The sequence below is a fragment of the Patella vulgata genome, chromosome 4, assembly GCF_932274485.2.
Source record: "Patella vulgata chromosome 4, xgPatVulg1.2, whole genome shotgun sequence".
NCBI lineage: Eukaryota > Metazoa > Mollusca > Gastropoda > Patellidae > Patella > Patella vulgata.
Genome location: NC_065882.2, coordinates 12,438,513 through 12,463,951, shown reverse-complemented (window position 1 = coordinate 12,463,951; position 25,439 = coordinate 12,438,513). Strand labels below are relative to the sequence as shown.

The window sequence follows — 25,439 nt, the reverse complement described above, 5'->3', positions numbered from 1 at the left end:
TGCTAATACTAGGATAATAAAAGAAGCTATGCAAGAATAGGAATAGGAATAGATTTTTGAAAGCCAAATAGGCATGCGGTTAAATTTATTTTGGAAAATGCAGAAGGGGAGCGCGTGGGAGTTCGAAAGACCCATTCACTATTCCCCCACCCCCACCCCACCCCACCCCAAAACTAGATAAGAAATAGTTGTTGAATTTCTTCTTTTTTTTTTAAATAATCTGTGCTATTAAAATAATTTCACTATCTAGAAGACTACACGTTTTGATGTTTTATTTCGATTTATTGATTTCTATAGCCGCCTTACTTTGTCTAATGTTCAATGTGCTTCGCACTATGAATTCGCTCTCTTAGATCCAGGCTGGCTAAAATACGATATAAAAATGATAATCTGAAGAAATCTCTTAAAGAGTCTAATGACTGGACAGACTTATTTGTTCGCCCCCCCCCCCAAACACTCTCTCTCTCTCTCTCTCTCTCTTAATTGGAAGCCACCATGGCTAAGTGAGTAAGACGTTGGTTCGCTAACAACCATGGAGGTCCCGTGTTCGTTCCGTGCATTGGACGAAAAAGCTCATCGGGATTTTCCGGCGGAGTTCCCCCTTGTTAGTGTTGCAGGACAAAAGGTCTGGAACTGGAAAGGGACAACGTATAGTCGTTCGGATGGGACAAAAAGCCGAGGTCCCGTGTACATATTGGCATGCACAGGCCCGTAACTAGGGGGGGAGGGGGGCGAAGCCCCCTGCATAAATTTTCGCCCCCCCCCCTCCTGTGAAAAACATTTCGACCCCCCCCCAAAATAGATATACATTGTCCGTCAATATTACAGCACCCCCGAGAACACTACCCGCCCCTCGTTACTCTGAGCTAGTTACGGCCCTGGGCATGCACGTAAAGGATCCCTTGGCAGTTGGTATTAGATATAAGAATTGGCCGTGGCGCCGCTGTCCGGACAAAATTTTCCTCATAGCACACTGTAGGGCGTATGCCCGTCTTCATTATCCCAATTGGTGCAGAAAAGCAGGACAGCTGTACTCAGCTGTACTCTACTCTTATCCATAGGCGTACGGGGAATTGTTTGACTGGGGGGGGGGGGCATGGTCTTTGGTGCCCAAAAAATGTAGTTAGGTTTTTAGTATGTTACATAATAATAATAAATTTTCTGTTAAATTGGACACATTCAAGAACACAATATTTTTTTATACAACTTTTAAAAAGTACAATTATGTGCCCAAATTTTCCCAGCATTTGGTGCCCCCCTTCCCCAGCTCGTACGCCTATGCTCTTATCTCGATATTTAATTCCAACTGTCAATGGTTCTTTTACGTGCACGACAATGTGTACACGGAACCACGATTGTTGGTCCCATCCGAACGACTAGACACCGTTCCTTGTCAGTAGAGGTATGAAGACAGAGTTATTAATTTGAAGGGAACAGATGAACAGATCAATATTTGTAATCCCGTTAACTGGTGGAATATCAATTTGCTATCTTAAAAAAACTAAATTCTACCCTTTACGCCTGTACGGGATTGGATGGCCGAATGGTGTAACGCGTGCGCGTTAGATCGTAAGGTATCTCCATAAATCAAGTGGCATAATTTTGATTCCCAACTTGTATGTGAGTTTTATTTGAGTCTTCGGGTTAAGACCCCTACGCGCAAGCGATTTATTGAAATAAAATTGAACCATATGATAGTTCAGAAATGTTAAATCCCATTTCTAAGAAAAAAAGAAGACAAAAAGGTTACATCTGTACTTTTACATCTGTACATTTATACCTATATTTTTATGTCTATTTTTACGAACGTATTTTTATACCTGTACAGAAAATAATTCTCCGAGTTCGATAGTCGGCTGACAACCAATTATTTCATGTATTAATAATAGGTTCTGTAAACTGTCGATCCATTTAATATTTAAATGTATTTTGCGCCCGGGTCGGTTGACATTTAGATCCATAAGAATAACCTGGTATTCTTTAAAAGACACAGTTCTCACTCACTCACTTTGATCGGTTTCTTTAGGCGTAACATCGTCGCAGAGACCTCGCGGCGGGGATGGGCGATGCCTGCCGAGCATCAAAGGTACAAGTAGGTTATATTGTGGCATAGCCGGTCGAATATGGAAGCTAAACAACAAGCGTGTAACGCCCACACCCTGCTACACATTCTTTGTTTTGGCCATTGATCGTGATCGTCTAGGTATAACTGCCGTGTGTAATAATATATACTGTTGCAGTTCTCCAATCTTGGGCTTCACATTTGTTGCAATTATGGACGTAAATATTTAGAAATAGACTTGTACACAGACTAAATATGACTCCCAATATGTCTCCAGAATAACCCTGGAACACGCTGTTCTTGTACGTTTTTATATAAAGCAGGATACAAAGTTTACAAGCATAAATCTATAAATTTACTAGCCAGAGCGACAGCTGCCAGAATCGTTACGTCATGTTCTCTTAAAGATGCATTAGTAAAGAGCTAAATCTGCCTATTGCAAGTCTTTCTATAGGCTTCAAATGTTATAGAAATTATTAATTAGACCTTTATTTACATAACATGCCCCAAATCAACACTGTAGACCCTCGGATGGCTTGGATACAGCTTGGATTTAAAGAGTCGTCAATTTAATAATTAAATCATTAATTGACTGACCAATGACTGACATTTACCGTTAATCACTGACGTCACTCCAGGAGACTGCCGATGAAAGGATTGATAATCGTGGGTACCGTAGGCATCGAGAATGTTACTTGATAATCGGAAAGAGTAGGTTCTTGGTGCTGAGAGGTATGTTGTTGTTCTCCATCATACTCACTAGTTCCCTTCTCTCTTCCTTGTATACCTCACAGTCTACCAGCACATAACTGGTGGTACATTGATCGAATCTTCTCTGCACTCACCGGGACGAGTTGGTACCTGCATACATCTCGGAGACGTTCTTTTGCATTCATATTCAATATAAGATTACATATTTCTTCTTGGATGATTGATCAATCTACTTCATCTCCTTTCAATTCTACTTATAACTTGCTTCCTTTCTGCAGGACTCTCTGTAGCTACGAGAACGTAGCTAAAAACGTTGAGATAATATGTGCTTGTTTTTAGCTACGATTGGGTGCCTTTAGTTCCAAGTGGAAAACTCAATTTCTTTATTAATGCATATAATATCTTTAAAAAAATAAGATAATTTTATACTATATGACTAATTAACCTTACAGAGGCCAATGTAGAGGCACAGCGATCGCCTAAATTAATGAAGCGTTGTTTTTATCCGACATACACCGCCATACATCTCCCGTTTAAAAATGGCGTTCCTAGTAACGGCTTAAGCCTCGATTTTTAAATACGACGATTTATACCCGTTTCAGGCAGGATTGTATGCTTAATTGTAGTTGGATGTGGCAGAAATATTATAAATAACGGGTAAAATAATCAATCATTGTTTTGATGAAAAATATTGTCAATTTTGCTTACTGAGCCCCGATGTGATTTGCGTTGGGCTTTGCTACGTGGAACTATATAGCACTATATCTTATCTCGGAACACGGAGGGTTGAGAGATGAGGTTTGTTATCTAGACTCTCTGATACATGTTCGTGATTTCCAAAATGACTTCTGGTCTTGAGCCCGGATTCGGGTCGGGTGTTCGATCCCTGCATTGGCCGAGAAAGTTCATCCAGATTTTCCGGTGTGGTTCCCCCTTGTCAGTGATGCAGGACGGAGGGCCTGACAAGGACAGCTTTCTAGTCCTTCGGATGAGACGAAAAACCGAGGTCCCTTGTAAAATTGGAATGCACGTTAAAAATCCCTTGGCTGTTGGAATTCGATATATAAGTAGGTGATAGTGTTACCCGCACACTGTTAGTCTAATAAATTAATCGACACTGAAACAACAGGAACTTATAAAGGTTTTAATAAAAATTAGAAACATATATGATACATATAATTTTCGGTTGGGGATAGCAAGGTCAAATTCGGGTATCCGAAATTACGTGACTTCGGGACGATTTGTGGTCGTCTCTAACTATGTAATATTAATAATTACTTACAAAACACTTCTAAAAAACACTTTCTACTACCAGACATAAAGACTAAAAATAAAACACTGTGTTCAAACGCTGTCAAAACACTTCCTTGGGCCAGGATATTACTATCCAGTCTAGAAGACAAAAGGCTAATGCATGGAGGCAATGAGACTCAACTTATTCATCCACCTAGTAATAAAAGGTGGGGTGAAATCCTAAACTAACAGACACAAAATAAATAAAAGAACCCATGCCTCAACTAAACCAACATGACACATGGCTTACAACATGCATAAATAATAATTTGAAAGGATAAAATATACTAAATAAGACTTAAATTAAACATGCCTACTAATTAATAAATTCTTGATATACAAGAAGCTAATATTATCTCCCTTGGACAAGTCGGCATGGAATCTAAAATCCAGACACGGGTACTATCCAAAAAATATGCAGAACTTTTGACACAGAGTAGGCACCACAAAACTAAGGATAGGCACGGATAGCTAGATAATTTATCTACCAGATGCATATAAGTTCCCATCAAAAATATTTACTTACAAAATCTGCCCACTAAATATTATAACAAACTAAGTGAAAATACATATAAATACATAGTAAAGTTCTTGCTTGAAAATACAGTCGGCAGACACAATTAACAATAATAAAAACATAGGCAGCATGCTCAATTAGAAATATATACTCTTACACAATATAAAAATATCAAAATATTAAACAGGCGATGACTGTGCCGAGAAAACCATAGATTTTACTAGAGTAGCGATAGGTACCAAAACTTACACCCATAGTCTAAATATAGAACTACGGAGCGCTTTTCCGGAAAACGAAATACAAATAATTAAGATAGCTACGGCTACCGGTTACACTACCCACGACTCCGAAAATCGATCGTCCTCGATCGAAATAGTAAACATAATGAACAAATTAAACATTTCAAAACATTGATAACTGGAATAAACTTATAAAGTTCAAAATGTCAAATCATTAAATCACAGTTCGAGTCACTTTTACTCCAACACGCGACATATTGTCCAAATTACAGCTCGCAAACGCGATGTTTTCGCGAAATCAGTTCACACTGATGATCTATAAAATCACAGTTTAAAGAATTAACACAGTCATTAGAGTTGAAAATCACTGATTTGTTCCCGCGATATATATATTCATCACAACACAAATACAAACAACGTATACCGTCAACGCTATATCACTATGAACCACGATCAGTTCAACACGATAATCGTCGATTAAACTCGCAAACATTACTCAAAGTTCACTTAGCGTTATCGCGTAATCTCTTTTCTTCTAATTTTTCCAAGGGCGGTGGGGGAGCTTCATCGACGGGCCAATACAAACATTGTAGCGTTGTCCTGAAACCCTTCAGTTTCCCGTTACCATCAAAGTCTGCAACTTCCTGTTCACATCTAGGTATAAGTCGGTAAAGGCGTTCTTTTCCACCAGCCTCTGTTGTTTTGTGTATGGATTCTTTAATTATAAATCCCAATGGCTCATCTGAGTTAGACATAGCAATGGGCCATAAGGGTGGGGGAGATGTTGATACGTCGGAAGTTTTAGGCCTTGCATCAGATTTCATAGGTGAATTATCCTTCCTGGGACTCAAAGATATTGTAGGCAGTTTCTTTGGACTTAATAAAACTGCAACAGATTCTTTAGGGCTAAAAGACATATCAACAGGTACTTCAAGATCAACAGTCTTCTCTTCGTTCGACAAAGTCGATTCGGGCTGCTGAGAAATTTGACAAACAAAACGTTTGGTAGCCTCCGAATCCACAACACTAGCTGGACTAGAACCAACAGAATTACTTGTTACTGTTGCTACCGGAACAGTCTTCAGTGTAGATTTTGAAGTATTACCTTTAGACTTTGCAACTTCATCCATGACAAGCTTAGCATATATATCATCTGTATTGTCGTTCTTCGGCAAATGTGTAGCTAGATGTCTTCTCCAGAAATATTTTGAGCGAAACCTCTCTTTACAATCAATAAAATGACAATGATAATTGTAACACAAAACATCTGGCGGTACTTTGGATGGTTGGCAATCAGTGGATGACTCCCAATTTCTATACAAGGAGACATAAGTTCCGTTCTACCAACGTCATCACTATCAACCGCAAAAGCCTTTATATGCCTGGACAAAGTAGTCGCTGTAATATTATACTGCTGACTTGTTAGGCTTTCCTTAAAAGATTTAAGCAAAGTATCAATCAAAGAACCACGAACCAAATCATCCTTTTCGGTACCCGATTCGGGGATAACACGACATACACCAATTCCACCCTTAGTCTGACATGGGATCACCTGACCACCAACATAAATCTCTGACAAAGGAACATTAATAATAACATTTTCCTCTTTTGCAAAATCTAGACCAAGAATAGCCTTTGTTGGCATGGTCACAACTGCAAATGGGAAAACAAAACTCTTATCGGTAACTTCGATCTTAAGAGATGCACGACCCTTAACGTTTAAAGGCGAGCCATCAGCCTGTAACAGCTTACAATTAACCGGACGCAACTCGGTTTTCTCTTCAAACGAATCATAAAAATCTTCTGAAATCATCGACAGGCTAGCACCTGTATCAACTAAAAATTCTGTGTCCAGCCCCTCTACTTTGCCTTCAACAAAAATACCGGAACTGGAAGGGTTCACAACACCAACAGTTCTGTCTAAGCTAGAATGATGTGACCTTGAAGGTGCTGGCATGGGAACTGGTACAGCAGGTGTATCTCTCTGATTAGTCTGCTGAAATGGTACCCTCCCATCTCGCCAAGAGCCAACAGGGGGACTCTTGCGAGGTGAGGGACATGTCGTAGAATAATGCCCTAACTCTAGACAATTAAAGCATGTTACTTCAGACAGGTCTCTTCTTTTCCTATCTGAAATCTTATTTTCTAACTCTCGTAACTTCTCTTTCACTTCTTTTAATTCTTCTTTCAAACTTGCTATCATTTTATGCAGTTCAGAACTCTCAGATTCTGCCTTCTTTCCAGACTTGGGTTTTGCATTAGCTACATGAGTGGAGCGTACATCGGGATCTGAATGTTTGATGGCCTCTAACTCCATAGCATGGTGTAGTGCGGCATTCAAATCTCGGGGACGTGCTTGGCTTACAAGCATTCTCATCTGGCTATCTCCAAAATACTGGATAAAATGGTCTTTAGCCATCTCTTCTTTCGTTATTTCACTACTTCTGGGATAAGCAGAATACACCAGGCGGTGGACAGCTTGAGCAAACTCCGACAAACTTTCATTGTTCCTTCTTCGTCGTTCTCGTAACTGTACCTTGTGCATCTCTGCTAACTCCGGAGGATCAAATTTCTGCTTTAAAGCTTCTACCAAACAATGGTAGTTAAGAACATCAGTTGGTTTCAACGTACCAAATATATCACTTGCCTTACCTGTAAGACTAATCGCCAAAAATCTCGCTTTATCACCTTCACTCCATGAGTTGATCTCTGCAGTGACTTCAAATTGAACCAAATAATCATTCAATCGTGTTTCACCATTATACTTAGGAGGCATCGCGATAGGCTTAGCCAACCTTTGTAATGGTCTAGCATCGGCTGTCTGAGCTCTGTCAAATCCAAACATTTGACTGTCTGCTTTTCTGGCCCTTCTGCTAGATTCTGGAGAACAGCGACTGGAACCACTGGCTAAGGTTGAGATATTAGACACAGGTCCATACATATTATCTCTCTGTCGTTGAGTATCTACTGGCGTAGACGTCCTTGTTCTAACAGGATTCGAATCTCTGTAATAATCTGCAGTTCTCTCCAAACCTGACGTAGATGAACTGAAACGAACACTGGATTGCCTTTGATTCTGACATCGAACAGGAGATCTGCTCATGTCAGAAAATAAAGATGGTGAATTAACAGGAACTGTCGATCTCTGACTCATGAATGACGGAGGAACAGCATCAACCCTTGTTTGGGATAACATCCTCCCAAGCGTTGCAATGTCGCTGTTATACGAATCCGTAAGTTCTGCAATAGCAGCCTCCAACTCTCCAAGACTCAAGTTATCAAGTCTATTCATGTTGACAATTGATGACATCCACAGCGATAAAACATAACTCCACAAACATCAACTTCTTCCGAATTCTTCACAAAACTATCCCACTCCAGCCACCAATTAAACTTTAGTGTTACCCGCACACTGTTAGTCTAATAAATTAATCGACACTGAAACAACAGGAACTTATAAAGGTTTTAATAAAAATTAGAAACATATATGATACATATAATTTTCGGTTGGGGATAGCAAGGTCAAATTCGGGTATCCGAAATTACGTGACTTCGGGACGATTTGTGGTCGTCTCTAACTATGTAATATTAATAATTACTTACAAAACACTTCTAAAAAACACTTTCTACTACCAGACATAAAGACTAAAAATAAAACACTGTGTTCAAACGCTGTCAAAACACTTCCTTGGGCCAGGATATTACTATCCAGTCTAGAAGACAAAAGGCTAATGCATGGAGGCAATGAGACTCAACTTATTCATCCACCTAGTAATAAAAGGTGGGGTGAAATCCTAAACTAACAGACACAAAATAAATAAAAGAACCCATGCCTCAACTAAACCAACATGACACATGGCTTACAACATGCATAAATAATAATTTGAAAGGATAAAATATACTAAATAAGACTTAAATTAAACATGCCTACTAATTAATAAATTCTTGATATACAAGAAGCTAATATTATCTCCCTTGGACAAGTCGGCATGGAATCTAAAATCCAGACACGGGTACTATCCAAAAAATATGCAGAACTTTTGACACAGAGTAGGCACCACAAAACTAAGGATAGGCACGGATAGCTAGATAATTTATCTACCAGATGCATATAAGTTCCCATCAAAAATATTTACTTACAAAATCTGCCCACTAAATATTATAACAAACTAAGTGAAAATACATATAAATACATAGTAAAGTTCTTGCTTGAAAATACAGTCGGCAGACACAATTAACAATAATAAAAACATAGGCAGCATGCTCAATTAGAAATATATACTCTTACACAATATAAAAATATCAAAATATTAAACAGGCGATGACTGTGCCGAGAAAACCATAGATTTTACTAGAGTAGCGATAGGTACCAAAACTTACACCCATAGTCTAAATATAGAACTACGGAGCGCTTTTCCGGAAAACGAAATACAAATAATTAAGATAGCTACGGCTACCGGTTACAATAGTGCCGCTGCCCGGGCAAACTTTCCCCCCATAGCACACTGTATGGCGCATGCATGCCCGTCTTCATTAGCCCAGCATAGGAGCAGAACAGTAGGACGTTAAACACCATTTCATTTCATTTCGTTTTCCGGTATTCAGTATATAATGGTGGTTTCCGGTAATTTTCCGGTGTTTCCGGTATATAGTATTGCCGCTTAAACATTCAGAAATACTATAAATGGATGTTAGAATTATTAAACATTATAAATCCACACAATTACTAGACCAAGACCTTCATCTCCTGGTTGTTTTAGAGCGCGCTTAACAATAACGTGACTTTTGATTGCCTCGTGAAAGCTGAATTGGCAATGCTGTAGGGGTCATAATTACAGTGTAATGGCTACCGAAGTTCAAGAAAAAGTTGATCTGGGCGAGGACAACGCGTTGGGCTGTGAACATTATAAAAGAAAATGTTTTCTTATTGTAGGTTTTCAAATTAATTAATTCACTGCTATAGCTAGGCCTAATTCCTACCTTATATCTGGCTAAGATAGGGTATCGGCACTAGGTAGGTCGAATTACCCAAGACTGGGTCAATAGATTGACCCAAAACTGGCAAAACACCTTTAATTACATCCTGTATTTTGATTAAAACAACACATTTTTTTTATTGTTTTCTCTTTCAATTTATATGTATAGATGATTAATATTCCCTAAGCTTTCCAATTTTTTTTAATTAATAGTTCTGAAAACACTATTTTTAAATTATATCAATATGTTCATTATTTATAAATTTATAGTGACCCTTTCATAAAATAAACAGTAGGCCTATCTACAAGCCTAGACATAAGGATAAACACCTATCACCGACTTTGTCCAGTACAAATTATCACAAAAAAATTATGTCCAAGCCTGGATATGAGGCACCTGTCACAGACATAGTCAGTCAAAGTCTGTGACATGTGCTTTATTTATGAGTATCTATGTTCATTAGTAGTAGAGGAAGAATCCTACTGAGTTTCTATGTTCATTAGAGGAAGAACCCTACAGATTTTCAAATTGAATGGAAAAGTTTTAATCTCAGTCTGGGACAGCTACCCATCACTTACAGATTGACAGAAGAAGCCATCGAATTTGAATTATTTCTGTTAATTACTTCATCGGTTGTTTCCCTTCAACAGTCTTGTAAAGTCTCATACATTCAGCATTGAATCTTGTGGCCTGTATTATTAGAATATGTTTTATTTTTTATACAAGTATATATGAAATACAAGTTAATCAAAATTATATTTCTGGAGACGTCAGACAAGGGTTCTCTGGTCTTTATCGAACAAAGAATCTAAGTAGCTTGCAATTGTATTCCATATAATTGTGTATTGTGTTATTCTATTCAGTTACTAAATGCTGCCAGGCTGATTAAAATACAGATCTATATTTCGTTTCGTTTATTTATACTTTCGGTGGCCTACACTACATGAAGATCTGACAAGTTGTAATCGACGGTTGTGTTAGGGGTCGTACAATCGGCTTATGACCCTATGACGTCAGGCATTGATTAATCAATCAGTGTTGATGTTTCTAGTGGTTTACCCACAGTACCATGCATGGCCCGCCAAGAAGTCGCTGTAACAGACCATTTCATCGGCTTATCCCTCACTTTAAGCAGGACACAGGTTTATATAGCAACTCTTTTCCAGATCCTAGTATACGGCAGTAAAGACAAGTAAAACGAAATTTTGAACTATAAAAAACAAAACAAAATAGGATCTGTGTTTTAATCAGATTTTAATTGCTGCTTAAAGTTAAAGATGCATTATGTAAGAGCTAAATCTGGCTACCTATGTTATATAAATCATTATTTAGACATTTATTCACATGCCAATCCCATAATCAACTTTCTAGTCCGTCGGGTGGTTTTGATTTTCAATGGATTTAAACATGATTGCCAGTGAATAATTTAATTAAAAAATAAATAATCAAGACATTGTTTATTATCGAAACAATGGTAGCAATGACAATCGAGATTACACCGTTCTTTAAATGGCCATAACTCCTCTCAGAATGAAGTAATTTTCAACATATTCCCTTTTCATTATCTATTTTTTTCAATTGTTTAATTATTATAGCGAGAACATCCAGTTCTTTATCCAAATCTTATATAATGCATCTTTGAACAATTTGTATTTTATAGTCACCATGTTGTAATAAAGAATACACCTGTCGAATTTGTCACGATGATAACGAAGTTCACCAGCTCAATCGAAGGGACGTCCGACTGGTCAAATGTATGAAATGTAACGAGAAACAAAAGGTAATCATGGAGAGAGACAGAGGAGAGATTCTACTAAACGTATTTTGATGATTAGACACATAATATAATTTGCCAAAGTGATACATATACAGTCTCTAACTGCATTGAGACACAATTTTGATTATACCACATGTGGTTAACTTTTTATAGCTTGTCATCACCCCTGTTCGTCAGTCTGTTTGTCGTCCACAAGTGCCTGTGGATGCTAATATCCGATTGACTATAAATTTATACACATTGTTTAATGTCATGAGACAAAGAAGCCTATTGCTTTTCAACGATTTCTGATAATTACTGCCAGAGTTATGGCCCTTGATCAGATTAAAAAGTTTTGCCGACGCTCTCTAGAGGCTAAAGTTTATTCATAGGATTATGATCATAAGAAGAAGAAGCCTGTTGATTTTCAACAATTGCTGATAATTACTGCCCAAGTTATGGCCCTTGACTTCTTAAATTTATACACAGTGTTTATTAAGTTCTATTGATTTTCAATGATTTCTGATAAGCCGTTCATCACTTTGAAAAATCTTGCTGACTCTCTAGAGACTAAAGTTAATATCCAATTGACTTCAGTGACCTTAGCCTTAGATCAATTCGAAAAAAGTGCGTGCACTAACCATTTGGCCATCCAACCACCCGAATGACTGATAAAAGTTAGCTTACAAATTGATTGAATTTCTAATCAACAAGTAGCCTAATAATCTTTGACTAGTTTTAACATCTTGTGGACCGACATCAAGGGGATTAAAATGTCTGGCAAAGCAGAAATTACGAATTGTTTTCTGGAAATCGCTTAGTAATTAGGTGTCGATCACTTAGTTAATCCTGGCTATTATTAACAATATTTGAGATTAATAATAGTTATTACCCTCAGTAAAGTAAATATACTGGAAACAGGAAAAGGGTACGGCAACACTCCCTTAGAGAGTAATTAAAGCTGGACTGGCTGATACATCTGAGTAGAGACTGGATCAAAAGATGATACCGGCGGGGCGGAGTAGTAAAATAAAATTAAAGAATCCCCGCTCAACAGAATATACAACAGACTTGTAAAAGTAGAAGATCGTTTAATTGGTCAACATTTTGGGTGCAATACCCTTTTTCTGTTGAGCGAGGGATTCTTTAATTTTATTAAAGTAAATATATATTGGAATTTTGAACTATATTTCATAGTGAGTTCATATGTTTTATGTTATTTTAGGTCCAAGGCTGCTGTTATAATTGTGGTATAAAGTTTGGAAATTATTTTTGTAATATTTGTAATCTGTACGATGATGACACGAGCAAGAAACAGTTTCACTGTACACCATGTGGGCTATGCAGGTTGGTTTTTAAAGGAGCTAAATCGCTAATATTTGGGACTTTACACAAATGGGTCACAACGCATATAGTATTATTGTATATAAACTTGATTTACATTCAATCGTTTCCGTTTTGAGTAAGGATGTAAACGGTCACTCGGTTAACCGGTCACGGTTCGGTTGCACTGTTGAACCGGTTCAAAAAATTACTATTCGGTATTCGTTTTCATATGATACCTGACCTTCAAACCCAGGAATGATAGCCACAATATTGTTTTCTTTCACTAAGACCACATAATTATTTCAAATAGCACATGTCATTTGTGATAAGTCTCGGGAAGTTTACGACTGTAAATTCCCACTCGAAGTTTTGACATTATTAGCCCTCGCTGTCAAGCATTAAATTGCCTAAACTGATTGACAAATTAATTGTTTTACAGTATTAAGAGCATGTCCGCGAGAAAAACATGCAGAAGGTGCTAAGGCTTCAATCACAGATTTTGACCAAATTTGGTTTATAAGTTGGGATAGTCCCAAAACACATAAATGTGCAATATTAGATAAATCTTTCAATTCCTGTATGAGAAAATTGAAAAAACATTTTTCATATGGTGAAATTGCCAAAATCTGTCTTTTCTCAAATACCAACTTTGGCAAGTCGGTACACCTTTACTATACGTAGCAGAAAGACCAAACTCACACAGTTTATCGATGACTCAGTGCTGTTACCACAATATTAACTTCAGACGATTCTGGCGAACGAGATCTGTATACGGACTGGATATCAAAGCCTGTCTAAATTCCCCATTTTTCGTCACCCAAAGTTTGACGCCCTATAGCTACTTCTTTCATGGGGTGGGTTTAAAAAATTTATGCTCACGTGAACAAGCAACCTCCCAACATTTGATACAAAAAATAAAAATGACCGGAATCGACTTGACAAAAACTAGGTAATGGAAACAATAACCCATGAAATTAACCTGTAATTTCCCTATTTTGGAGATAATTAACCGTAGTAGATAAAAAAAAAACTAACAATTTATTTTCCTTTTCATTCATATGGTGTTTACTACCAGCCCTAAAATACATTAGTATCTGTTTTGTAAAAATATCTTGAAAAAAAATACTTTCAAAGGCCTGTAATCGTTCATGGCTCATCTGGCGTCAACGGGAATTGACTTCTGCAGTTGTCCTCGACCTTCCATTAGAGTTTCGACGTGCTCAATCTTAACAAACATATCCATTACTCTCAAATAGACATTATTTTAAATAAAATAATCCAACGAAAATGAAAAATTCACCTAAAAGTGAGATTCAAACCACCAACTGCATGACTTCCCCCGACCCACCCTCTCACCGAGTTGCTTGTCCCAGGGCCCCAAGGTCCATGTCGTGGGCCCTGTTCAGGGGGTTTGCCTAGGGCCTCTCTTATTCTAAATCCGGCCCTGAAGGTGCAGCTGACGGTGCCCGAGAGCTGTAGCTACCATACTACACTGTTCAATGTCACCCACTTCGACGCAATTAGGCTTCGTTGCCGTTAATATTTAAGCTTCCACATTTCTGTATTGTAGAAATCAGTGGATGTGTCCCAAAATGAATAGCGGAAACATGCTCTGAAATTAAACATTTTGTAGTCATTTTCGGTAACTTGTTTGAAAATGAAATCTTAAAGAGACAATACTACAAATATGTTAAAGGGACAATACGACAATACCAAATATACAATAAATACAAATACACACTTATATAGAGTACAACATGGTACAAATAATGGCTATGGATATGATGAAAACGTATGAAAGTCAAAAATTTTATTTCTCTAATTAAATTTGCAAAGAAATGTATCACAAAAGCTTTTTTTAGCACTTTTCATGCGACCATGAAAGAAAAAGTTACAGTGTATCTTTTTCTGCACTATAAGGACAATGTGAATATGGTACCCTAAAACAAGTCCACACAAAATTAGTATGTACTGATTTTTTTTTTCAAATTAGTGCTGGGGTAGAAGTTGACCACCCGCTTTATCAGACAGGGTCAAAATTAGAAGGTTGCTATTCCACCATAGAATGCAGTCTGTGCTTAAAAAAGGTGATAAATACACATGTGAAAACCGCAATTTTACCCATAAAATAAATAATTCCTGTACAGTCCTTTAGAGCGACATCAGACTGTAACCACTTCAGCATGTTACCTCTTGCCCCTAGGGGGTGTCATACCATAAGTTTGATCAAAAACTTCCGACCCCCCATCTTAGCACTTTTTGCAATTTTTGCATGGTCTTCTCGCGGATACACTCTTAACCTCATCACTCCATAAACAAAGTCTCAAAATAAAACAAGTATGATGTGATGAAATAATATTAAAATAGATAGGATATAATAGTAAAATTGTTTATATTATCACTCGAGCGCACGATGCTGTGCCGATGGGGTCAAAATTGACACTGGTACCATAGGATACAGCATGGCTTGCGACAGAAACACGTGTAGTAAATCCTTTGGAATTAGCTGATGTTGAATAATCAAACTTATTTTGTATTTAAAAATCCAAAGGTATGCTTTCAAATATTGAGTTCATAACTAATCTTATGAAGTATTAGTGAAGCTTTTTTTTTTTTTTTTTTTTTTTGACAGAAGTTATGTTATGAAAAAAAATGAAATGAAATGGGGTTTAACGTCCTACTGTTCTGCTCCAACTGGGCTAATGAGGGAAATTTTGCCCGGACAGCGGAGCTACGACCTACTCTTTTACGTGCACGTCAATGTGTACACAGGACCTCAGTTTTTCGTACCCTCCGTTGTGCACCATTGACAAGGGGAAAACCATCTGTCAAAAAATCCTGATAAACTTTCTCGGCCAATGCAGTGATCGAACCAGTGACCTCCAGGCTAGCGAGCCAGCGTCTTACCCACTTCCCGCCTTATGTCAGGAAGGTGTGCCTTGTTAGTACATGTACGTTCAGGTATTTTATGTCACGAAGGTGTGCCTTATTAGTACATGTACGTTCAGAAGTACTGCACCACACTTTAAGACGCGGAAACCTAGACGACAACCCCGCTGACACAAGACACAGAGATTACAAACAATACAGTATATTAGTCTATTTCTTGTAAATGAACATATTATTTTGAGGCTTTTTGTTTTGCAGAATTGGAGGAAGAGATAACTTTTTTCATTGTATTAAATGTGATGTTTGTTTAGCTCTTGAATTAGAAGGAAACCATAAGGTAGGACTTATTACATCTTATAATATTATATATCATGCAAAATACATGTACAGGTACTATAGGACTGTGGCAGATAATAATAATAATAATAATAATAATGATATTTGTATCGTGCAATTATTCAATCCACAAGGGAAGACGCTATAAATTGTTCTCACTTTGGATTGTTAATAACCAAGTTTTCACTTTGGATTGTTAATAATAGTGACTAAATAACCAAGTTTTCACTGGGGATTGTTAATGATAGTGACTAAATAACCATGTTTTCACTGTGGATTGTTAATGATAGTGACTAAATAACCAAGTTTTCACTTTGGATTGTTAACGATAGTGACTAAATAATCAAGTTTTCACTGAGTATTGTTAATGATAGTGACTAAGTTTTCACTGGGGATTGTTAATGATAGTGACTTATAAATAACCTAGTTCTCACTGGGGATTGTTAACGATAGTGACTAAATAACCAAGTTTCCACTGTGGATTTAAAAACTGACACAGAATCATGTGGGATATTTTCTGGAAGTGTATTCCACACAATTTATGCACTGTATTGAAATGAAATGAAATGAAGTGGGGTTTAACGTCCTACTGTTCTGCTCCTAACCTGGGTTGATGAAGAGGGGCATACACCATACAGTGTGCTATGAGGGAAATTTTGCCCGGGCAGCGGCACTATCGCCTACTCTTATATCGAATTCCAACTGCCAAGGGATCTTTTACGTGCATTCCAATGTATACACGGGACCTCGAATGACTAGACAACTTTCTTTGTCAGGCCCTCTGTCCTGCATCACTGACAAGGGGAAACCACGCCGGAAAATCTGGATGTACTTTCTCGGCCAATGCAGGGATCGAACACCCGACCTCCAGGCTAGCGAGCCAGCGTCTTACCCACTTAGCCACGTGATCCCCGCACTGCATTGAAAAGTTGGTGGAAGTATACTTGGGTCATATTGGGGCGGGGCAGGGATGTGGTGACTGGTGATTTTGTGTATCTGAGCCACTGTATATGATTGACAGTAGTTGATTATTATATAATTGAAACCACATCAGATGGGCACTAAAACTCTAAACCCATGAAGTGTCTCAATGGTTAAAGTGCTGGCTCACTACTAACTAACTCAATCAATCTGATGAAAATACAGACCTTTATTTTGTTTCGTTTTTTTTATACTTTCGATGGCCTCTACTACATTAAGATTTGACCAGTTGCAATGGGAGTTTGCGTTAGTGGTGATTTAAGCGCCTTTTGACCCTATGACGCCTGTCATTCAATTAACGACAGTGGCTATTGAATGACCCAAAATATTTTTATTTCTATTTTTCAGTGTATAGAAAAGGTGTCACATGATGTTTGTCCAATATGTCGTGACGATCTGCACACTTCTAGACGTAGATTACATGTTCCTAAATGTGGACATTTAATACATTTGTAAGTTGATGTACTTATCATTTTCACCTTAGATCAGGGATGGCAAACATCAGGTGTATGTGCCAGATGTGGATCATTGGATTTTTAGAAGTGACGCACTGGATCTTTATTAAAGGCGCATTGCATCCCTGTGATAATGATAAATTGAAATGATATGAAACGGGGTTTAACATCCTATTGCTCCGACTGGGCTAATGAAGACGGGCATATGTCATGCAGTGTATTCTCAGGGAAGTTTTGCCCGGGCAGCTGCACTATGGCCTACTCTTATATCGAATTCCAACTGCCAAGGGATCTTTTACATGCACGCCAATGTGTACACAGGACCTCCGTCCTGCACCACTCACAAGGGGGCACCATGTCGGAAAATCCTGATAAACTTTCTTGGCCAATGCAGGAATCGAACACACGACCTCTAGGCTAGCGAGCCAGCCTCTTACCCATTTAGCTACCGTGACCCCCTAATGATAAAGTAAGGCAGTTACATATTAAGCCTACTCATTATTTTTAGCTATTTTTATTAGCGAATGTTTTCTTCTTTTACATCAATATGTTTTCAGTTAAAATATGCTAAATGAATCATACTAGGAAAGACAGACTTTTGTTCTGCAATCATCCGTAAATGTTCAATACGCGTTGGCACATTGGAATTTGTGTGTGAATTAATTGTCTAATTACTCCATTCGTCTAATGGTATTTAAAGTAGTTGCTTTGACAGTGAAAGTCTTTTTCAATTGCTTCCATGTCTGAGAGAGAGAGAGAGAGAGAGACAGAGACACAGAGAGAGAGAGAGAAATGGGGTTTAATGTCCACTCGACACAAACTAGGTCATTTCGGGACTAACATGTTCAATTTTATTTCAATAATTTGCTTGGGCACATAGGGGGCTTAGCAGTGGGAGGAAACCGGAGGACCTGAAAAAAATCCACGAGGTTGGACAGGCGACTCTCCTCCTTGTCACGTACAACCGGGGGACCGAAACCACGCCAGTTAACTCAATGGTTTAATATGTGAGTTTAGATTATACGGTCTGTCATTGTGTCAAGTGGCGTGGTTTGGATTCCCTGTTTGTACATGATACGGGAGTAGGGTCATCTGTCCAACCTTCTGGGTTTCCTCCGGATGCGATGGTTCAATTCAACTGCTAAAAAAAACCCGACGCCCAAGCGAATTAGTCCCAAAATGACCAAGTTTGTGTCAAGGGGACATTGACCCCATTTCTCTCTATCTTTTAAAACAAGTGAGTGTGACCTCCCAACATATACAGTTTGTCTCGAGTGGACGTTTAACTCCATTTGTCTCTGTCTCCAGTATTTAACTTACCTTTATTAAATATTCTATTTTTATTTTACAGTGAGTGTTACGCAAGTATGTTAAAATCAAAGTGAGTACAGTTATATTGTTTTCTTTTAAGTTTTCACTCTGTTCTTTATTCTTTTATTAAAGAAACAGTCTTCTGAGTTACCCATCAGAAGTACCAACAAATCATTACTTTGTGTGGGAGTCATGATGGCTAAGTGAGTAAGACGCTGGCCCGCTAGGCTGGAGGTCGCGGGTTCCACTCTGGTCTTGGCCAAGAATGTTTGTCAGGATTTTCCGGCATGGTTTCCCCATGTCACTGGTGCAGGATAGAGGGCCTGACAAGGACAACTGTCTAGTCGTTCGGATGGGATTTGGAATTTGATATAAGAATATTCAGTATCGCCGCTGTCCGGGCAAAATTTTCCTCATAGCACACTGTATGACATATTCCAATTTTCATTAGCCCAGTTTGAGCAGAACAGTGGGACATTAAACCCCATTTCATTTCATTTCATTACTTTGTGATCGGTATTATTCGTGACTTTCTCGGCCAACACCACGATAAAAGCCTGGAGAGTCTAGTAAGTGAGCCGGCACCTTACTAACTGGGCCACTGAGGCTTCGCTTGATTGAACTAGACCCTATAGCTGATGAATACTTAATGATTGTTGCCCTTGGACAGTCTTTAGCATCTTGTTAATGCTCCCATTAGCCACAAATGAATATGAATGTTAAAAGTTTTATGGACTCCTCGTACAACAACCTATCTTTGTTATTATTACAGTGTATATACCTGTGTCATTTGGTGTGGATTCCATTCCCAACTTGTATGTGACAAAGATTAGTTTCGCTTGCCCAACCTCTTGGGTTTTCTCCCATTGTGCAAGCGAATTTTGGAAATAAAATCTGAACCATACGTTAATCCCAAGATCACTTAGTTTCTCTCTCCCTTCCTGTCAAGTAATTAGTATGTGTTGTATGATTACAGTGTCCGAGTAAAAATATGTTATTATTACAGTGTATATGCCTGACTGAGTAACAGTGTGTTATTATAGTGTATATGCCTGACTGAGTAACAGTGTGTTATTACAGTGTATATGCCTGACTGAGTAACAATATGTTATTATTACAGTGTATATGCCTGTCCGACATGTAGTGTATCTCTAGTTGATATGAGTGATGTTTGGGAATCTTTAGATGGAGAACTGGCTAATACACAAATGCCTGATGAATATAAAGATGTTATATTAGACATACTGTGTAGAGATTGTCATAAGGTAATTTAAAGCCACTGATCCCCATTTGCCTTTTTCAGATAATATCTGTTTTTTCACCACCCTAGCTAAATGATTATTTTACATATAATTAAAGATACATTATGGGAAATTAGATAAAAAACATAGTCTCGATTATCCATTTCATGATGAACGAAAATTGAGCAGCAAATCTGATTGTAATCCAGTAAATATAGCAGGCTGGCATTGACATCGAGAGTTAATTATGATCTGGATAAGTTAAGTTATATTTATAGCACAGCATTCGTGAGTTAACAGGTTTAACCAGAGGCCGCAGTGTTAAACCTGTTAACGCATGAAGCGTGCTATAAATGACTTGTAACATCGACACCTGCTCAACGTGCTTGTTGTTATTGCACAGAAAACCCACCCACTTCTCTATATGATTTCTACTAAAACTAGTGTAAACCAGCAAAAGTGTGCAATAACATTGAACATGTCCAGTTATTGCACGGTCAAGCTCCAACCAATCTACTAGAGGGAAAACAATCTGCTTATACAACGAAAAGAACAAAGGAAGATTTCCCGTCCATGTTACAATGTCTAATTAATAATTTAGATAACAATAGGCAGCTCTTGCATAATGTATGTTTAAGAAAGGAAAACAAAAATATCAATTGTGATTGGATCTTCTCTAATTTAAATAAACTGTTCAGTCAGTTGAAAGGAAGATGTTCATTGATTTTGAAAGATTTTCATCAATTACTGACCTGAGTTTTCCCTCCTTGATTTTTTAAACCTTGTTAACACACCAAAGTTTTGTTGTAGGGTTAAAATGTATTTTATCATTACAGACTAGTAAAGCTAAGTTTCATGTTGTGGGTTTAAAATATATTTTATAATTATAGACTAGTACAGCTAATTTTCATGTTGTGGGTAAAAAAAGAATTTTATAATTACAGACTAGTAAAGCGAGCTTTCATGTTGTGGGTTTAAAATATATTTTATAATTATAGACTAGTACAGCTAATTTTCATGTTGTGGCTTAAAAAAGAATTTTATAATTACAGACTAGTAAAGCGAGCTTTCATGTTGTAGGTTTGTTTAAAATGTATTTTATAATTACAGACTAGTAAAGCAAACTTTCATGTTGTGGGTTTAAAATGTGGTGAATGTGGATCGTATAATACGTGTAGAAATTAGATTACTGGTTAGTATACATTTTATAGCCTGTCAAATAAAACAATCATGAAATCAAATGGGGTTTAACATGCTACTTTTCGGCAGCAATTGGGCTAATAAAGATGTCCATACGCCAAACAGTGTCTCTGCCTTCTCTTCATACAATTCCAATTGTCTTTTTTTATGGGCAAGCCCATGTGTATAAGGGACTGTCATTATTCGTAGCAGCCGAACGACTCTATGCTATTCCTTACTAGTCCCTTCGTTCTGCACAAGGAACTTTCTTGGGTAACATCGAGAAAGAACCAATCTGATTAGAATATAGATTTATATTTCGTTTCGTTTTTTCGATGGCCTCTAATAGATGAAGATCTGACCAGTTGTAGTGGGAGGTTGTGCCAGGGGTCACGAGAGGCTTTTGACCCTATGACGTTAGACATTGAATTAACCAATCAGCGTTGATGTTTCTAATAGGATGCCTACAGTTCTGTGCATCGTTAATCCCTCACATCAACCAGAATGCAGGTTATATAACAACTCTACGAGATGCTATAAAGACAAGTAAAGCGAAATTTTGAACTATAAAAGATGAATCGAAATAGGATCTGTGTTGTAATCAGACTGGGAAAGAATCTAAGACCTCCTAGTTAGTGGTTCATCCAGATTTTCCGGTGTGGTTGCCCCTTGTCAGTGATGCAGAACGGAGGGCCTGACAAGGACAGCTGTCTAGTCGTTCGGATGGCACGAAAAACCGAGGTCCCGTGTATACATTGGAATGCACGGAAAAGATCACTTGACAGTTGGAATTCGATATAAGAGTAGGCCATAGTGCCGCTGTCCGGGCAAAATTTCCCTCATAGCACACTGTATGGCGTATGCCCGTCTTCATTAGCCCAGAGGGGGGTTGGATGGCTAAATGGTTAGCATGCGTGCGCTGTATCATAAAGTCTGTCATTGAGTCAACTGGCGTGGTTTCGAATCCCCGGTTGTACGTAACAAGGAGTAGGGTCGCCTGTCCAACCTCGTGGGTTTTCTCCGGGTCCTCCGGTTTCCTCCCACTGCTGAAGACCCCTACGCGCAAGCGAATTATTGAAATAAAATTAAAACCATGTTAGTCCCGAAATGACCTAGTTTGTGTCGAGTGGACGTTAAACCCCATTTCTCTCTCTCTCTCTCTCATTAGCCCAGTTTAGAGCAAAACAGTAGGATGTTAAACCTTAATCACCCATTTCATTTCATTTTCCTAGTTAGTGAGCTAGCATCTTACCACGATTGCCCTTGCTTGGAAGGAAATTGACTTATGTGTGTTTCATATATTTCAGATGTTAGTGAATAGCCAAGATGTTGTGTTATATTGGTGTCTATTTATAACATGGTCTATAATAGAAGATCAAAAACTATATATACTCTTCAAAAAAAGTAGGGGATATTGAAATGCAAATACCTATGCAGGTTGTGATATGATAAATAGTCATGGACACTTGTCATGCTTTGAGAGTATGTTCACAGATGAAGAACTTATCGCCCCAACAGAACCACTGAGCTGTATGTGCGACACGCAATAGCGCCATACACGTGGGAGGGGTTCATTGTCAAATGTGACACCTCAAGGAAGGGTTGATGAAAACTGCCACTTGCTGGTTTATCCTATCCATGTTTGCTTTTCTATCGGTTCTTGCATAAGATTTATTGTTTAGCGTATCTTTGCTATAGTGTGTTGGGGGGTTGGATGGCTGAATGGTTAGCGTGCGCGCGCTGTATCATAAAGTCTGTACGTGGCAAGGAGTAGGGTCGTCTGTCCAACCTCGTGGGTTTTCTCCGGGTCCTCCGGTTTCCTCCCACTGCTAAAGACCCCTACGCGCAAGCAAATTATTGAAATAAAATTAAACCATGTTAGTCCCGAAATGACCTAGTTTGTGTCGAATGGACATTAAACCCCTTCTCTCTCTCTCGCTATAGTGTGTTACGTTTAGTTTAATTTGATTGGGAGACGAGTTCATCGACGTCAACGTAAACCGACAAGAATTGGCCGTGGCACTGCAAGAGGAGTGGGTCAGATTGCCCCAAATCGTGATTGGATGGTTGATTAGGAGCATGCCACGACGAATTGCTGAATGTCTAAGGATTGGTGGAGCAATTGCTCATTATTAGGACAAAAATCAAAAACGTGCATTTTCACAATTTGACAGTGTATCTCTTTGCAAGTGAAATGGGGCCGTCAGATAAGCCGCCCATATGAACTGTTTATGTTCATGTGTAAGCAATTGGCCTGTTATTAACATACACTGGTTACCTCTAATAAAAACAGCAGTGCATTTCCGTAGTTTTGTATTGTTCCTGAATATCCCCTACTTTTTTTTTTTTGAAGAGTATATATATATATATATATATATATATATATATATATAACACATGGTCTATGATAAGACCAACTAGAACCACCATAGTAAGATTATCCACCAGCAACCGAATTAGTTCACCGTAACCATTAGAAACCAGAATTTCTCCACTGTAACCATGAGAAACCAGAATTTCTCCACTGTAACCATTAGAAAACATAATTTGTCCAATGTAACCATTAGAAACCATGATTGTTCCAGTGTAACCATGAGAAACCATGATTGCTCCAGTGTAACCATCAGAACCATGATTGCTTCAGTGTAACCATCAGAAACCATGATTGCTCCAGTGTAACAATGAATGCTTTATTGTAAGCATGGGAAACCCTGATTGCTCCTGTGTAACCATTAAAAACCATGAATGCTTTATTGTAACCATGGGAAACCATGATTGCTTCAGTGTAACTATCAGAAACTATGATTGCTCTGATGTAACCATTAGAAACCATGATTGCTTTATTGTAACCATGGGAAACCATGATTGCTCAAGTGTAACCATTAGAAACCATGAATGCTTTATTGTAACCATGGAAAACCATGATTGCTCCAAGACTCTTCGAAAATAGCCCAAGACTCAAGTTCGGTCAGCATGAAACTTGGCATGCTTGTTCCTTCGGTTATTGATACTGACCAAATTCCAAGATGGCTGCAAAGTCGTCATACTTGATTCCTTGTACATATCCCATGGGCTTGGAAGAATTTTCTGAACTCATTACTTTATTTTACCAACCGTCTTGTTATAGTATTAATATCAAAATAAACATGTATAATAAATTAAAAATTATTCAGTAAATCTCATGGTGTCTATTTTTTTATGTGCTTCATCACCCTACTAGGCTCAATACACATGCCTGAATGACTGGTTGCAGACATTAGCAAATCATTCACCTCTACATTAGACAGCAAATATGAAATGAAATGGAGGTTTAAACGTTCTACTCTTCTGCACTAACTAGGCAAATGGAGACAGGCATCTGCCTTGCTATGAGGAAAACTTGCTGGACAGTGGCACTACCGCCTACTCTTATTTCAAATTCTATCTTTTACGTTAAGAGCAATGTGTACATGGGACCTTGTTTTATGTATCCCAGCTGACACGAAAATAAGACATTTTGATGATCCTAGGCCAATTCCATTCAACTCTTCCATAATCCAGGCACGACATTACCTGCACCCTAAGGTAAACTAGGCCAGACTTTACATGTCACAATTCTATGGAATACAATTACTGAGATTCGACTAGGTTTCTCTAGTCATTATCAACGTCGCTCAGTAATAAGCTGTAATAGAATTCCATAGAATTGTGACCTGTATATTCTAGTTCAATTACTAAATGCCATTGAAACAATTTGATTTCTGTTAGGGGATCATCCAAACAACTAAACATTCTTCCTTGCCAGGCCTGCTGTTCTGTTAGGGAATCGTCCAAACGACTAGACATTCTTCCTTGCCAGGCCTGCTGTTCTGTTAGGGAATCATCCAAACGACTAGACATTCTTCCTTGACAGGCCTGCTGTTCTGTACCACTGACTAGGGGGAAATCAAGAATAACTTCCTCAGCCGACATCAGGATCAAACCCATACTCACTGAGCCATATATATATATATACCGGTAGTGGCTTACAAGTTGTAACTTACAACCCAGGGCCCTTATTCACGAAAACTTAAACTAAGTTACAACCGAAATTTTAAGAAATACTGCAACTTCATTGGATATATGCAAATTGATTTTACTGGTCAGCCAATCGAATTGCAGTATTTCTTAAAATTTCGATTGTATCT

At 38.1% G+C, this 25,439-nt stretch overlaps 1 protein-coding gene across 2 annotated transcripts in view; it reads left to right on the top strand.

The window, feature by feature from the left end:
* The first annotated feature begins 9,653 nt into the window (after positions 1–9,653).
* Positions 9,654–25,439, top strand: part of LOC126819553 (RING finger and CHY zinc finger domain-containing protein 1) — a 96,616-nt gene continuing 80,830 nt past the window's right edge. The window contains exons 1-9 of one of the 2 annotated variants that reach the window (XR_007679653.2): positions 9,654–9,751; positions 11,460–11,579; positions 12,781–12,902; positions 16,029–16,107; positions 17,436–17,539; positions 18,894–18,923; positions 19,974–20,118; positions 21,205–21,286; positions 22,581–23,310. Coding sequence is in view for 1 of the 2 variants with exons in the window: in XM_050547686.2 (XP_050403643.1) it covers positions 9,665–9,751; positions 11,460–11,579; positions 12,781–12,902; positions 16,029–16,107; positions 17,436–17,539; positions 18,894–18,923; positions 19,974–20,118; positions 21,205–21,279 (762 nt within the window). In the remaining variant the exon portion in view is untranslated. Of the gene's footprint in view, positions 9,752–11,459; positions 11,580–12,780; positions 12,903–16,028; positions 16,108–17,435; positions 17,540–18,893; positions 18,924–19,973; positions 20,119–21,204; positions 21,287–22,580; positions 24,451–25,439 lie in introns of those variants that run through there. The other variant, XM_050547686.2, reaches the window with a different exon arrangement.